General features: G+C 48.9%; 1 protein-coding gene across 1 annotated transcript; it reads right to left on the reverse strand.

Annotated features, from left to right (window-relative positions):
• Positions 1-10,973: 10,973 nt before the first annotated feature.
• CITED4 (Cbp/p300 interacting transactivator with Glu/Asp rich carboxy-terminal domain 4) lies at positions 10,974-12,286 on the reverse strand. Its single transcript, XM_049878941.1, has one exon. It carries the CDS (start codon positions 12,056-12,058, stop codon positions 11,510-11,512), a length of 549 nt encoding a protein of 182 aa, XP_049734898.1. The 5' UTR covers positions 12,059-12,286; the 3' UTR covers positions 10,974-11,509.
• Between the last annotated feature and the right edge of the window lie 4,298 nt (positions 12,287-16,584).

Below are 16,584 nucleotides of genomic sequence, written 5' to 3' on the forward strand. Positions count from 1 at the left end.
TTTCCTTCCTCCATCTACTGATGTCCAAATTCTACCCTGTCCAGTCCACCATAGGAGCACCTAGTATATGTCACACAAACTGTGGTAAATATTTTCACAGAAACAGCCCATATACACAAACTGTTATTATCCCAATTTTATAGACAAGGAAACTGAGGCTCAAATAAGGGAAGTGATTTACCCAAAGTGAGCATTCCTAGTGATGAATGATGCTGAGTCTACTAAGTCCCAATAGTTCTTCTTCTATAGGACTCAGGCTCTGACATCTTCCTCAACCACACCAAGCACTCTGGGACATAGGCAGCTTGAGTTCTCATATCAAATGAGCCACTTATTACTATTACTTGCTGTGGTAGAGACTGCTCGTAGTCCACCAAAATCCATCCTTTCCCACTTCCATAGGACCTGAGCTGTGGACGAACACATGGTTGCCAGCTAGAAATAATATTTTCTAGCCTCTGTTGCAGCTAAGTATGGTCACGTGACTATAGTCTTGCCGATAGAGAATATGAGTAGGAGTGATTTATGTCACCATGCTTTAAAACATTGGATGTGCACACCTCTTCACTCTCTTCTTCTTGAGAGCTAGACAAAGAGGTGTCTTTGGTCCAGCTTCCACCTCACAGATAAAGACAAAGAAGCCAACTTAGACTTTACGCAGCCATCTTGCCTCATGAGATTGTGGTCATGAAGAGCAGAGCAACAAGAAGGAGGCAACCTGGGTCCTGAATGACTGAGTGGAAGCAGGAACAATTTTTTTTTTCCTTTTCTCTTTAAGCTTCTTTTTAGATTTTTCTGGCTCTCTTTTTTACAGCAGCTGAGTTAACATTTAGATACCTCTTAATTAAAAAAAAAAAAAAAATTTTTTTTTTTTAAATATTTGCTAGTACTATAGTATGAAGATAGAGGAGGAGAAGGAAAGGTATTGTTATTTCAATAATAGTCATGGAAAAATGAACTTTCTGGGCTTCCTTTCACTATTTTTACAGTTTAGTACTATATTATTTTTAAAAACTTGAAGCGGGACAGACAAACTTACTCAGACTACATGGATTGAGAGTGATGGAGAGGCTGTTTCCCCAGAGATATTTGGGGAAATGTTTTTCCAGGAGGAGGGTGATGGGATCCTGGAAGCCATACATGCCTGATGTTCACTTCTACTTTTGGGCCTTCTTTGGTAGGTGGAAGAGACTTATGCTTCAGTGTTAACTTGGGGCACGGATTGAGGTCACCCCTCTCACCCTGGACCCCTTTTCTGGAGACTGTTAATAACCACTGCTTAATGAGCACCCATTGTGCTAATGTCAGAAACAGCCATCACTTACTGGGAACTTCCTCTGTTCCAGGCTCCGTGCTGAGTACATATCAGTCATTAGTTCATTTAATCCAATAGGTTAGGTGTGATGGTTAATTTTATGCGTCAACTTGGCTAGGGTGTGATTCTAAGTGGTTTGGCAGACACTGAACTGATTACTGTTATGTAATGTAATATAATCATGTTCTATGATGTGATCTGTTGCAATCAACCAATCAGTTGAGAGGGCAGTTACCTTGGGGGTATGGCCTGTTTCCAGAATCTGAGTGGATATTCTAGAAGTGTACTCTCTCTCTCTCTCCCCTGCTTTTTTCCCATTGCCTGACCTCCAGATCTTGGGACATAGCCTACAGAAGCATCCAGCCTGTCACTAGACCTATAGATTTGGAATTTGCCAGCCCCTACAATCTTGTGAGCTAGCAGAGGTCTCCAACCTACCATCCGATTTGGGGTTTGCCAGGCTCCACAATTGCATGAGCCATTTCCTGGAAGTAAATCTCTCTCTCCGTATTTATACATGTATAAATGTATGTATGTATGTATACATATATATATACGTACATCTCAATGGTTTTGTTCCTCTACAGAGCCCAACTAAAACATTAGGTATGTACGTACTTTAATATACTCAAGATTAAAAAGAGAAACAGAAAATGGAGGCTCAGAGTGGCCAAGTGACTTTGCTGAATGGCATATATGTAGTTTGGAGCCATCATTTAAACCCAGGCCTGTATGACCCGGAGACCTGCACTTGTTTCTCAGCCCATGCTGTTAGTCTGTCGACATTGTTCTCTGAGCGCAGAGCCCAAGCAGAAGCCCAACTCTGCAAGGGAACATCCCTGCCCTAATTTAAACCCAGAAACTACTGAGGAAACAAATGGAGAGATTTCATAACATAAAAATTAATAGCTTCCAAAAGGCAAAAGACGCCATAAGCAAAGTTAAATGACCAGCAACAGATTGGGAGAGAATACCTGCAACACTTACAAAAGGCAAATGTTTACTGTTTGTAATATATAAAGAGCTCTTATAAATCAATAGGAAACCCTGGTGGTATAATGGTTAAGTGCTATGGCTGCTAACCAAAATGTTGGCAGTTCAGATCTACCAGGTGCTCCTTGGAAACCCTATGGGGCAGTTCTACTCTGTCCTATAAGGTCGCTATGAGTCGGAATCGACTTGACGGCAATGGATTTTTTAAGAAAAAGACAAACTACTCAGTAGAAACATGAGCAAAGGCTATGAATGGGTAAATCATAGAATAAGAAATACGAATAACCAGTTAATATCTTTATTGATAACCCAAGAAATGGAAGTTAAGTAACTTTTTGCTTTGATTTAAAGTGGTAATAATTAAAACCATTGCTAATGTCCATTGTAGTCAAGGGTGTGAGCCAACGGGCGCTGTCACACATTGCTGGCAGGAAGGGAAATGGGAGCAGCCACTTAGAGAGCTATTTGGCAGAATTTTATTTGCTCATATCTTCTGATCCAGTAATTCTCCTTCTAGGAATGCATCCTACACAGATGTGCCCATGAGTGCACAAGGGTCAATACACAAGGGTGCTCCTTGCAGCAACATTTGTAACAGGAAAATTTCAGAAACAAGGTACCTTTCCATCCGTAGGGGCTTGATTAAGTAGATTATCCTCAGTGCACTCATGAAGAAGAATGAGGTAGAGCCATATTTACTGACATGGGGAGATTTCCAAAATACATTAAGTAAAAAAAAAAAAAAAGAGTTATATAAAAGAGTGCCTTAGTTATCTAGTGCTGCTATAACAGAAATCTTACAAGTGGATGGCTTTAACAAACAGCAATTTATTTTCCCACACTTTAGGAGGCTAGAAATCTGAACCCAGGCCGCAGGTTCTAGGGGAGGGCTCTCTCTCTCTCTCTCTCTTTCTGTTGGCTCTGAAGGAGCCTTGTCTCTTTGAGCTTCTGCTCCTGGGCTATCTTCATGTGGCTTGGCATCTCTCTTCTCCCATCTCTGCTTCTCTCGCTTGCTTGTTTAATCTTTTATATCTCAAAAGAGATTGACTTTGAAACACACCCTATACAGTAATCCTGTCTTATTAACATAACAAAAAACCCTTTCCCAAATGGAATTATAACCAGGGACACAGGTTAGGATTTACAACACATATTTTTAGGGAACACAATTCAATCCATAATAAATAGTACAATGTTATTTATATAAAAAAGAGATGTATGTGTGTATATGTACATAAGTTCCTAGGTGATGCAAACGGTTAAAGTACTGGCTGTTTGGGGGTTCAAGTCTACCCAGAGGCACCTCAGAAGTCTGCTTCTGAAAAATCAGCCACTGAAAACTCAACAGAGCACAGTTCTACTCTGACGCACATGGGGCTGCCGTGAGTTGGAACTGAATCAACAGCAACCGGTGGTTATTTGTACACAACATATATTACATATAATGTATATATATGTAATATAATGTATATATATGTAATATAATGTATATATATGTAATATAATGTATATATATGTAATATAATGTATATATATGTAATATAATGTATATATATGTAATATAATGTATATATAATATACATATACATATGTATGTGTGTCTAAAAAGTTGTGAGGTGGTTTTATGTTTTATACTTTCTAGGTTGTTTGACTAGGTTCCTGGGTGGTAAAAATGGCTTGCTCCCCGCTACTAACCAAAGTTGTTGGTTTGAACACACACAGTGGCGCCACGGAAGAATGACCGAGCAATCTGCTTCCATAAAGATTACAGCCAAGAAAACCCTACGGAACTCAGTTATACTTTGTAACACGGGGTTGTGTGAGTTGGAATTGACTTGATGGCAAAAGATTTTAGATTGTTTAAATTATTTTACCTCAAGCATATATCGCTTTTGATTAAAAACAACGTGTGTTAAAAAACAAAAACCAACGGTTGGCTCATACCCTCTGTTGGGCCAGGGCAGGCTGGGGGTGGCAAAGCAGAGGGGTCCTGCTGCCTGGGTATGCCAACTGCCTGAATTTGCTGATTCTATGGCAAAGCCCCCAGCCAGAGCTGCTCACTAGGAAGAGGCAAAGGAATGAGTCCCTCCAGAGACTGCCCACTAGTAAGCTTTGTGTGACGCCCTGCCTGACCGCCACCATATTCCTGCTCCTAGGGGACCACCTAGACTTGATGCTTATTGCTGTCCACCCTCCCCCACCTGCAAATCAGAACAACCTCTTCCAAGAGCCCCGTGTGGTTTACCATGTGCCTGCCCATCTCTTGTGCTGGCTGTGTGTTGTTGAGTGGGTTGCTTATCCTCTCTGAGCCTAGGCTGCCACATCTGTACAATGAGGCCAACAACTGTATCCACTCCCTGGAGCTGTTGCAAGGACTGAAGGAGTAAATGCATGTCAAGCCTGCTGAGCCAGCTGTGCGTGCTCACCGTGGGCCCTGGGGAAGAAGCACTGCGTTTCCTTCCCACCCTCCTTCAGTCCAGACTTACTGCCCCCCAACGCTGGAGAGTTAGGAGGGGCAGGGAATATGGTCCTCAAGGTACAGCACTTAGAGAGCTCAAAGACATGCCCCAGGTCACAAGCTTATGGCTGAGCTAGAACTAGAAATCAGGACTCCCAACTCCAACTTGGATTCTATGCCTGAACCTATTTCAGCCTTAGCTCTAGCCTGACACCCACTCTGCACAATACATGGGGTGGAGGTGGGATGATGATGAATCAGCCTCTGACCAAGACCCCCCCACCGACTCTGATACGTGATGAACTTGGCCTTTCAGTGGTGGAAAAGGGCCTGGGGAGGGAAACACCCTAGGCAATGCACAGAGGCACAGAGGCATGAGGAGCATGGTGTATCAGGAATTTGCAGTGGCTGGCATTAAGGGGGAAACCCTGGTGACATAGTGATTAAGTGCTACAGCTGCTAACCAAAAGGTCAGCAGTTCGAATCTGCCAGGCTCTCCTTGGAAACTCTATGGGGTGGTTCTACTCTGTCCTATAGGGTCGCTATGAGTCGGAATCGACTGGATGGCAATGGGTTTTGTTTTTGTGTGATTGAGTGTGGGGAGGTACCTGCAGGCTAGTTAGATCAGGCCTCTCTCCTCTTGGTCCCGGTGGTTATGTTTCCCAGTGGCAGCTCCCATCCAAGCAGCTCACAGGACAGGCAATTAATCTATGCTCTAAAAAGCCTGTGGTGGGCCCATTTGACTGATTAGGAGACTAAGGTCAGAATAGCTTCCTCTATGTCCTCTGTCTACCAGGACACACTTTGGGACTTGGGCCTTTGCTCATGTCTAGTCCTCACACCTGGATGCAGTCCTGAGGCTGACGCACACCTCACCTGAGCTGCTCAGCGGCGCCCACCTAGAACCTCCATGTCTACCTTGTATGGTCCAGCTTGGCCTAGATTTCAAATCCCAAACCATATGAAAGTCTCCTCTCCTCAAGCCCAAACCAGCCATGAGACAGGGTCCATGGCTGCTCGCTCATCTCCCATCCCACCCCGACTATGCAGCACTGTACCTTTTGCCAGGTGCTCTCAGAAGCCCAGTCTCATTTGAATCCTTGCTCACCTCTGAGGCTGGAATTATTCTCCCCATTCTATGGAAGAAGACACTGAGGCCTCATAGAGGTTCAGTGACCCCCTCCGAATCCACAGCGACAGTGTTAGGACAGGTGTGGGACTCTGCTCTTGCTCCACTAAGGGTCAAGTGCTTGGCCAGATGCAACCTGGGGAGGGCAAAGGCCTAGGACAGAACAGGACGGGCATCCTTTCCCCACCACTTACTGGAGCATGACTGGGAGGAATAATTCACCTTCTGGGCCTCAGTTTCCTGACCTCTGGAATGGGGATAAAACTACCCCGCAGAGATATTAAGAAGGTTAGAGAGTGGTTAAATGGGAGGCTGGAAGAGAAAATGCACCTAGTGGGCACTCCTGTTGGTTGCCATCATGCCTGCGCACAGTAGGCACTCAGCAAGTTCTGACTTGATCACAGAGTCAGCAGGACTCCTGACTGCACTTCCAGCAGCAGATTTGATGTAAAGAATTGGGCAAGGACGATTAAGGGACTCAAGAGGATTATTTGGTAATCAGCTCAACCCCTTAAGCTGCCTGGGAAAACACAAGGGTCAGACTGCTCATTACTTTATTTAACAAATGGCCACTGAACACTTAGCAGAGCTGTGCTGATGACCGGCAGCCCTCAGGTCCCGAGAATCTACCCTGTGTTGCTGTGCGCTGTCAGTTGATTCCGACTGATAGCAACCCTAATGGGGCAGAGGAGAACTGCCCCACAGGGTTGCCTAGGCTGTAGTCTTTACCCGGCCAAGGAGCCCTGGTGGTGCAGCGGTTAAGCACTCGCCAGCTAACTGAAAGGTCAGCTGCTCTGTAGGAGAAAGATGGGGCAGTCTGCTTCTGTAAAGATTTACAGGCTTGGAAACCCTATGGGGCAGTTCCATCCAGTCCTATAGAGTCGCTATGAGTCTGAATCGACTTGATGGCAATGGGTTTTGGGTTTAATCTTTACAGGAGCAGATCGCCAGATCTTTTCTTCCTCAGAATGGCAACCGCAGACCATTTGATAGCAGCCAAGCACTTACCCGATTGTGCTACCAGGGCGCCTTGTGCCAGGTACTTTACATAGAGTCTTATCACAGCAATCCTCTAAGGTCGATATTCCTTTTTAAATACTTTTTCTGTCGTAAAATGGAAAGTGCTTGTTGGGTCTGGGACTCGGGTGACGTGAGTGCGGCACCCAGGGCACAAAATTTAAGGAGGCACTCGCTTGACCCTAGTCGCCACCCTGGTGCTTGTGGTGGACTCTGGGATGTACCACTCAGACCGTCTTGCCAGGAAATTGCTGCTCTAGCCTCTGGGGGTGCTGCCTGCAGACCGTCTTCAGCTGGCAGCTCCTGCAGGGACTGGCTGAGCTATAGAGAGCCACCTGGCCTGTGATCATCCCACTGCCTGGGCTGGCCCACATCTGATGACGGATACAGAGGCACAAAGGAGTATAAAGGCCCAACATGGGGTGACTCTGAAGGCCATACTAGCGCCAAAGCTCCCCGTGGGACTGGCTCAGGCTGTGGGCCTGCTTTGTGGTTTCTCCTGCTCACTCTGCTTTCTCTGCTCCGCAGCTGCTGATCCCACAGCACTCCCTAATCAACTTCTTGCAAGCTAAATGCCATTGCAGAGTCTGCCTCCAAGGGACCCAACTTGCACCAGTGTGGCTGCTGGAGTAAGCCCTTTCTATCTGGTTAAAACACCACCTTCCTCAAGACTCCAGTAGGAAAACAACCAAACCAAACCAAACCCATTGCTGTCAAATTGATTCCAACTCATGGTGACCCCGTATGTGAAAGAGTGGAACCGCTCCATTGGGTTTTCTTGGCTATAATCTTTGTGGTAGCAGATTGCCAGGCCTTTTTTCTGCAGTGCTGCTGGGTGGGTTCGAATTTCCAGCCCTTAAGCTAGTAGTCAAGCACAAACTTTTTGTGCTACCCAGGGACCTCTCTAGTAGAAACCGTTCCCAAAATGCCAGTGGTCCAGGATTATAGCACTAACTACAAACCATACTTGCTAGTGGCCAGGCACGGTCCTAAACATGTTACATGCAGTAACTTGTTTAATCTCCACAGTAACTCTAGAAGGGAGGTCCTATTGGCATCACCGTATTACAAATGAGTTCAAAGAGAAGTTATGCTTTTCTTGAACATTTACTTGGTGATAAAATCTCGTCAGCCTAAAGATGATTCAAAATAAAGAACTTCAGGGGGAAAAAAAAAAAAGGAGGGAAAGGTGTTTGGTCTGTGCCATTACTCAGTTTCCAAGCTTGAAGGAGCTGACTCCTGACCTCAAAGACCCAGTCTTGGAATGAGAGCAAAATCCACAGGACCAAGGGGGCAACATATTGCTTTAGGAGGGTGGCCCCAGAGAAGAGGTGAGAGACACCCCACTGGAACCACAGAAAGCTGGTAGGATTCCAACAGGAGGGCCAAGACTCAGAAGGTGAGGTGGCTTCTTTGAGGTCAGGCAAGAGCCACTGCTGGACTGGGCCCTGAGGCTGTCAGACTGTAGCCATTACTCCTTCCACAGCCCCTACATGCTGACAGAAGGGATACCCCATCCTTCCCTCCTGCTGGTAGGGTCTGGATTCTCCCAAGAATGTCAGGGATTTGGAGATCCAAGTGGTAGGCTGCCTCAGCCTAACTTCTCCTTTGTCCACCTGCCTACTGTCCAGCTTGTTAGCAGCACCTGTTGGAACAGCTCAGCAGGTGAACCCCCTTTAGCTCTGTAAAGAGGCAAGTGCTAGGTTTTCATTGCAATCCCTTCCACATGGAGAGCACATTGTGGTTAGAGTCAACCAACTGCTTATCAACCCATCCCTGAATTTGCTTATTGCCTTACAAAGTAACAGGGCAGGAATATTAGACCCACTTTACTGGTGGAGAAACTGAGGCCCAGAGAGGAAGAAATCAGGGCAGTAGTAGGTAGAGGGCTGAACTCCCATTCCAGTCTAGCCTCTTGGTCTCTGTCTCTGGCCTGGGGTCTTGGGCAAAGCCAGGGCAAACACTGGCCTCCCTGAGCTCAGAGCTCAGTCCGGTTCCTTCCCAGATGCCTGTCTGCTTCCTGCCCCCTGTCCCCTGCCCCATCCCATCCCAGGATGGCCTGTTATCTTACCAAAAGAACCCATTGCCTATCGAGTTGATTCTGACTCATAGTGACCCTATAAGACAGAGTAGGCCTGCCCCATAGAGTTTCCAAGGAGCACAGTTCAAGGTGGATTTGAATTGCTGACTTTTTGGTTAGCAGTGGTAGCATTTAACCACTACACCACCAGGGTTTTCTGTTGTCTTAGGGAGACCTTTATTCACTTGCTAAACACCTCCCGCTGCCCACCCTGTGCTTGTCCTGGTGGCTTCAGATTCAGCTCCAACACAGTGCGCCCAGGTGGACTCACAACTGGTAGAAGAGTCATAACAGCAAACAAGCCTGGCATGAGGAGAAGCCTAGCCACTGGGAACAGAAGTTCTCAGCCCTGTGTTCCCTGCACAGATTCCCTGGAATCCATTCTCTTCTCTCCAGCCCCACTGCCTCGTCCTAGCCTGGGCCTTGGCATCCCTGCCCTGGTCTCCTTCCAGCCTTTCTCCCACAAGGTGAAGTGCCCAGGGATCTTTCCAGAGAGAGTCAACAGCAGAGGGTGGCCAGGAGCTCATGCTGGTGAACAGGCCTCTGAGGCCAAATCCTTCCTAGCCTGGGCAAACTCCACACCCCTCATCTGTACAATAAGGACTGCACCTACCTGACAAAGTTGTAAAACCAGCAGACTTTTGTTGTCCATGTCTGACCTTTGTGGCTCTCCCTTCCCAACACCCCACGCTTCCCTGTCCCTCCCTGCATTTGCATGCCTCTGCCCTTGAATAGGCTCTTCTCTCCTCTGGAATGCCACCTTCTCCAATGACTAAAAACACATTCATTGTTCAAAGCTCTGTTCACCATGTCAAATGTCACTGTTTCCCTGAAGCCTGAGCCTTCCCCCTTCCCTAACCAGTTGAAACCACTCCCTCCTCTGGGTTTGCCTACTTGGCAATCCTACCTGTTTTCTAGGCCTCATCACGCTCTTCCTTCTAGCAACATTAATTCCCAGGTCTGTTACTCACCTGCTCCCACCTGCACTTTGACTCCATGGGGGCATGTACCAAGTTGGCACAGGGCCTAGAATAAAGCTAGGCCCAATTTTTTTTTTTTTTAATTTGTAGAAAAATAATATTATTTGCCGTTAAGTCAATTCCAGCTCATGGTGACCCCATGTATTAAAGAGAACTGCTCCATAGGCTTTTCTTGGCTGTAATCTTAATGGAAGCAGATCACCAGGACTTTTCTTCCTCATTACTGCTGGGTGGTTCCGAACCACCCTTTAGGTTAGCAGTCAAGTGCTAACAGTGTGTACCACCTAGGGACCTAGAATAATAGAAGAAAAAAAAAAAAGCTATCATTCACTGGGAAAGCCTGGTGGCATAGTGGTTAAGTGCTACGGCTGCTAACCAAAAGATCGGCAGTTCAAATCCACCAGGTGCTCCTTGAAAACTCTATGGGGCAGTCCTACTCTGTCTTATAGGGTCACTATGAGTCTGAATCGACTCGATGGCACTGGGCATGGTTTGGTTTTTGGTGTTGTTTACTGAGCACTGACTAGGTGACATCGTGTTAAATGCTTTGTGTTGCATTTAATCCTCACAACCACTGGAGGATCCTGGGGCCATCTCCCTCTGAGGAAATACTTTTAGGAATGTGAATGGATGGTGTCGTGAACAAGGGAGCCAGGTTCACCTGAATCCTCAGGGACCACCCCCGTTCCCCTCTGGCCCTCAAGTAGACAGGTGAAGGCAGCACTGCCCAGCACCCCCATCCCAGGAGCTGGGAGGTCCAACGGCTATGTCCTGGGGTTACCCGGCCCCCTGCCGCAGCCTCTGCCTTCCAGGTTATGACATAACAATTGCATAACTCAAGTTATTTTTGAAACAAACGGTCAGTTTCCTCTCCTGGGTACTGCCAGGGGCTGTGGTCCCCATCCCACCCAGGGTCCTTAACAGCCTCAGGACTTTGGAATCTAAATACATTTGGGGGTGGAGGTAACAAGGAAATGAAGACGCAAGATCATAAAGTGACCCAGTTTTATTTTGGTTTTGGAGGCCTGAGGAAGGCAGGTGGGGCATTCCTCCACCTCGCAGGAGTTAGGGCTATACAATCTTCCCCTCCGCATGGCAGGAGGTCCAGCGATGGCAGAGCCCAGGCACCGGGGCTGGGGGCAGGGGGCTCAGTGGATGATGGCTCCGGGGAACCCCATTCCGGCAGCGGTTCCTCAAGGAAAGAGGGGGGAATCAGGCAGGGGCCTGGAATGGCTCAGATATGGGGACAGAAGTCTGAGGGAAGTGAGAGAGCATAGAATCCAAGAAAGGGGACTCCTAGAGCTGGCCCAGTCCCCTTCATTTTACCGCTGAGGCGGCGAGTCAGAGAGGTAAAGCCAAACTGTCATCCCGCAAAGCCTGGAGTGACGCCAGTCGTCCCGCCGGGTCTCCGGCTCTGTACACAAACAGCTGCCTTCACCCTCACGGAGGGCGCGTGCGGGGCCCAGTCTCTCGGTGCGGAGTTCGGGGGGCAGACAGGCCCCCTTCTCTCGGGCCCGCCAGGCGGGGCTCGCCAAGCTCAGCAGCTCACGGAGCCGGCGGGCGGCGCGGATCCCAGGTCCGAGAAGCAGTCGAACTCGCTCTGGCCCAGGAAGAGCTCGGGTAGTTCGCGCACGCGGTGCAGCCCAAGCTCGAGCTCCAGCGACGTCAGCGCCTCCTCGTCGATGAGTTCGGCGTCCATGCCGACCAGGGTGTGCGCGGGCGGCGGCGGGGCTGGGGCGCCAGGCGCCGGCTGCAGGCCCGGGGGACCTCCCGGGGCGCTGGGGGTAGCGGGCGCGCGGCCCGGGTACAGTGTCGCCACGGGCTGCAGGTGCGCGCTGTCGGCGCCAGGCTGCACCGCCTGGAAGGGCTGGAAGGCTGGCGGCGGCCGCAAGGCCCCGTACGCCAGGGCTCCGGGTGGTGGCGGCGGCGGCCCGAGCGGAGCCCCCCGGGGCCGCAGCCCGCTGTCCAGGCCCGGGCCCGCGTACGGCTGCAGAGTCCAGAGCGCGTGAGGGCCGTGGGCTGGCGCGGCGGGTGGCGGCCTCTGCATCAGGCTGTAGCCCTCGGCCAGCATCAGGTGGTCTGCCATGGCGGCGGACGATGGTCAGCGCGGGCAGCCCCGGCCGGGGCCAGCTGCTCTTCTGCGGCTAGGGTCCCCTGGCTGCGCGCCCTCCTCGCAGCCCAGCCGGGAGAAGGAAAACCGAACCCCACCCGTGTTCCTGCCCAGCCCACGACGCACCGGCTCCGCGCTCTGGCGCGCCTGGAGGCCGCAGATCCTGCCGGCAAGCGCTCGGTACACAGAACGCGTCGGGCTCCGAGACCTCTGCGCGACGCCCCAGGACTCAGCAGAGTCTTATACTCAGAGGCGGGGTGGCCCTGCCCCCGAGCGCGCATTGGCTGGATGAAGACATCTCTGGGCGCCCCGCGCCGCGCCCCGTCCAGGTCTCAGCCCCGCCCACTGCCGGAGCCCCGCCCCTTGGGCCGCAGGCCTTACACCCTCCGGTGGGTTCCGCCTCCGCTGCGGAGCCGTTTGGCACTTTCCAAGGAGGCTACATCTGGCGGTCAGAGGTGCAGACTCAGGGCTGGGCTGAGGCTGGGCTTGAACTGACCGGAGGTAGGTGGGAGGTGCAAAGGGTTACGAGCCCCCAGAGCTGTAGAATCTCAGGCCCAACCTCTTAGTTTCCCAGATAGGAACTGAGAATCAGTGTTGGGGGCATCTCCTGGGACTATACCGCGATGCATTGGAAGAAGCGGGACTTGTGATCGCCACGTCTACGCAGGGCAAAGGTACCTTAACAGGCAGGGTCACCGCTGGTTAGCTGTCGGTTCCCATCATCCCCGGGTTTGTCAGTTGCTCCTACTCTGCCCCCCACTACATCTTGTCTGTTGAAGCACGTACCGAGTTGTTATTAAAGTAGTTTATGGGCATCCCTCCTGAAGGACTCGTTCATCTTAGTATCTCCAGCACTTGGCTGAGAGCCTGGCCCAGAGCAGGCTTTTAGTCAAAGTTGGGTGAATGAACAAATGATTGAATGAATTGCAAACTCATTTACCTGAGTTTCTTCATCTGTAAAATGGGGACAACAGCAGCAGTGACCATACTGGGTTGTTGTGCACACTGCCTGGCACATAGTAGGTGCTCAAAAATGTACCTCAAATGAATGAAAGACTGGATTTAGAGACCTTCAGAGTAGAGTCTGTCAGGGCCTCCCTTGATAACAATAACAATAGTAACTCGGACTTTTAGAGTGCTTAAAACCAGCCATTCGAAACCCTGTGGAGCACAGTTGTACTCTAAAACACATGAGGTCAGCAGGAGTTGGATCAGCAGCGACTGGTTTACATTCTATCAGCATTTTGTCAGGGGGCAGGGCACGGACTATCAGCCCCTTCTTGCGGATAAGGAGACTAAGGCACAAGGGAAGGTGATTTTCCTGAAATCACCCACAGATTTAGCACTGACTGCGGTGTTTCCTTGGAGCAGCGGGAGCCTCTCCCTAGGGCCAGGAGAAAGCCTCCCTGAACCTTGCCCTCCACGCATTCGCAGCCCTCCCTCAACCTTCTCTGGCTCCCCTCCCCAGAGGAGTGGCCTTGGGACTTCCTGGAACTTGGGTTTATCATGCCCCTGCAGGGTGGGGAACCCTAGAGTGAGAGTCTAGAGGCCCAAGTTGTAGTCATAACTCTGGCACTCCAGGCAGTGTGACCTTTTTTTGGGGGGGGGGGGGGCTTGGCATAAGGGCTGTCACTTGTTTTCCCAGGGCCTCAGCTTTCCGTTCTGTGAAGCCACCCCAGAGAGCTTGTGGGAAGGTCACCAGTGACCATGGGTGTGATAGCATTTTGGCAAAGTGTGAAAGCTGTACTCCAGGACTGATTCTCCTGGATCCTCCTCCAACTGAAGTTTCGCATAGCAATTTCTAAACATGGCTGCACCTCGGAAAGCCCTCCTGGTGTAGTGGTTAAGTGCAACAGTTGCTAACCAAAAGGCTGGCAGTTTGAATCCACCAGGTGCTCCTTGGAAACTCCAGGGGGCAGTTCTACCCTGTTCTAGAGGGTCGCTATGAGTCGGAATCCACTCGACAGCAACGGGTTTGGTTGGGGGTTTGGTTGCACCTCAGACTTCTCTGGAGCTGTGTGTGGGGGAAGGGGAATCTGGAACACAAAATCTCTGGCCTCACCCAAACCTCCTGATATAGACTCTCCAAGGGTATTTCATAAGAATCTGTGTTTTTAAAAAGCACTCTGTCATTCTAACTCAGCTGGTCTGAGGACACCAGGCTGAGTCTGAGAACCATCTGTCACCAGTTTTCCTAAAAAAAAAAAAAAAAAAAGTGTGTGAATAAGCTATTTAGTCAACAAATTTTTTTTATTATTAACTTTTATTGAGCTTCAAGTGAACGTTTACAAATCAAGTCAGAGTGTCACATATAAGTTTATATACACCTTACTCCATACTCCCACTTGCTCTCCCCCTAATGAGTCAGCCCTTCCAGTCTCTCCTTTCGTGACAATTTTGCCAGCCTCCAACTCTCTCTATCCTCCCATCCCCCCTCCAGACATGAGATGCCAACACAGTCTCAAGTGTCCACCTGATACAAATAGCTCACTCTTCATCAGCATCTCTCTCCAACCCATTGTCCAGTCCCTTCCATGTCTGATGAGTTGTCTTCGGGAATGGTTCCTGTCCTGGGCCAACAGAAGGTTTGGGGACCGTGACCGCCGGGATTCCTCTAGTCTCAGTTAGACCATTAAGTATGTTATTTTTATGAGAATTTGGGGTCTGCATCCCACTGATCTCCTGCTCCCTCAGTGGTTCTCTATTGTGCTCCCTGTCAGGGCAGTCATCGGTTGTGGCCGGGCACCAACTAGTTCTTCTGGTCTCAGGATGATGTAGGTCTCTGGTTCATGTGGCCCTTTCTGTCTCTTGGGCTCTCAGTTGTCGTGTGACCTTGGTGTTCTTCATTCTCCTTTGATCCAGGTGGGTTGAGACCAACTGATGCATCTTAGATGGCCGCTTGTTAGCATTTAAGACCCCAGACGCCACATTTCAAAGTGGGATGCAGAATGTTTTCATAATAGAATTATTTTGCCAATTGTTAGTCAACAAATTTTTATTGAGCATCTCATGCACAACCACCACCTGTTTGTCACTGGAGGCTTAGGTGTTGTTATGATGCTGAACAGGTTTCAGCAGACTGCCCAGACTGAGATGTACTAGGAAGAAAGGCCTGGTGATCTCCTCCCAAAATGCAGCCAAAAAACCCTATGGATCACAACAGTTCTACCTGTGACTGGCTATGAGGATGGTGTAGGACTGGCAAGTGTTTTGTTCCCTTGTGCATGGGGTTGCCATGAGTCAGGGGCTTACTCAATGGCAGCTAACAACAATAACTCATTGATCTACTAGTGGTTTTTAAACTTTTGGAGTCAAGTAATTCTTTGAAGATCTAATGAAAGCTATAGCATCATGGTCACAAACTACTGTGTATCAATTCAGTGGGTTTGCAGGTCCCATGAGGAATCCATGAACTCCTCAGAGTTCATGGAGTCTGGGCTAAGAACCCCTGCTAGGTACTTGTAGTACATGAATGAATTAAACGAAGATCCCAGCCTTTGTTGGGGCTGCATTGTAGGGGACAGACAGCAAACAACAAGCTGAATAAGTAAGTTATGCGGATGTTAGAAAGTAACAGGTACTATGGAAATATGGACAAATAGGGTAGGGAGAAGGGGATTGAGAGTGTAGGGGAAGAGGGGGGCAAGATGCAATACTGGACAGAATGGTCCTCAGGCCTTGTTGAGATGGTGAAGTTTGAACAAAGATTCAAAGAAGGAGAGGGCATTAGCCATATGGTGTCTAGAGCAAAAGTGGTTCAGGCAGCTGGGGCAGCACTTTTAAAACTGTAGCACCAGGGCCCGAGCCATCAGCATCACTAGGGACCTTGTTAGAAGTTCACATTCTGGAGCCCCACTCCAGATCAACTGAATCAGAAAGTGGGCTGGGGCTCAGTGATCTGCGTGTGTGTATTTGTTTTAAAAAAAATTTTATTGTAGTGAAAAAAAAATGTATATATACCCCCTCCTCACTTACTGACATGGTTAGGTTCCAACGACCAGGTCATTATGTGAAAATCGGTATTATGCAAAAACGGAGGATGACCACAAAAGGGAGAATGATTACATTATTACATAACTGACAAATTACATCATTACATAACTGCCAAATTACATCATTACATAGCTGCCAAACCACCGAGAATCATGGTCCAGCCAAGTTGACACATAACCTTAACCCTCACAGCCAGCTGTTGCTCTCACTTCAAACCTTGGCATTTGTTGCTGCCAGATGTACATCGTTAATGCACAAAATAGTCTGATTTACTATTGTCATAAATGTGAAATGTCAGATAACGAGATAGTTGGTAAGTGAGGAATAGATGTATACAACAAAACGTTTACCAATTCAACACTTTCTGCACGTACAATTCAGTGACATTAATTACGTTTGTTACGTTATGCAACCATCACCACTATCCTTTTCCAAATTATTCCACCACCGTTAAAGAAACTCGCTGCCCCCTAAGCAATGGCTCTCCCTTTCTCCATCCCTTCCAGTCC

Source organism: Elephas maximus, chromosome 3 (genome assembly GCF_024166365.1).
Source record: "Elephas maximus indicus isolate mEleMax1 chromosome 3, mEleMax1 primary haplotype, whole genome shotgun sequence".
Taxonomy (NCBI): domain Eukaryota; kingdom Metazoa; phylum Chordata; class Mammalia; order Proboscidea; family Elephantidae; genus Elephas; species Elephas maximus.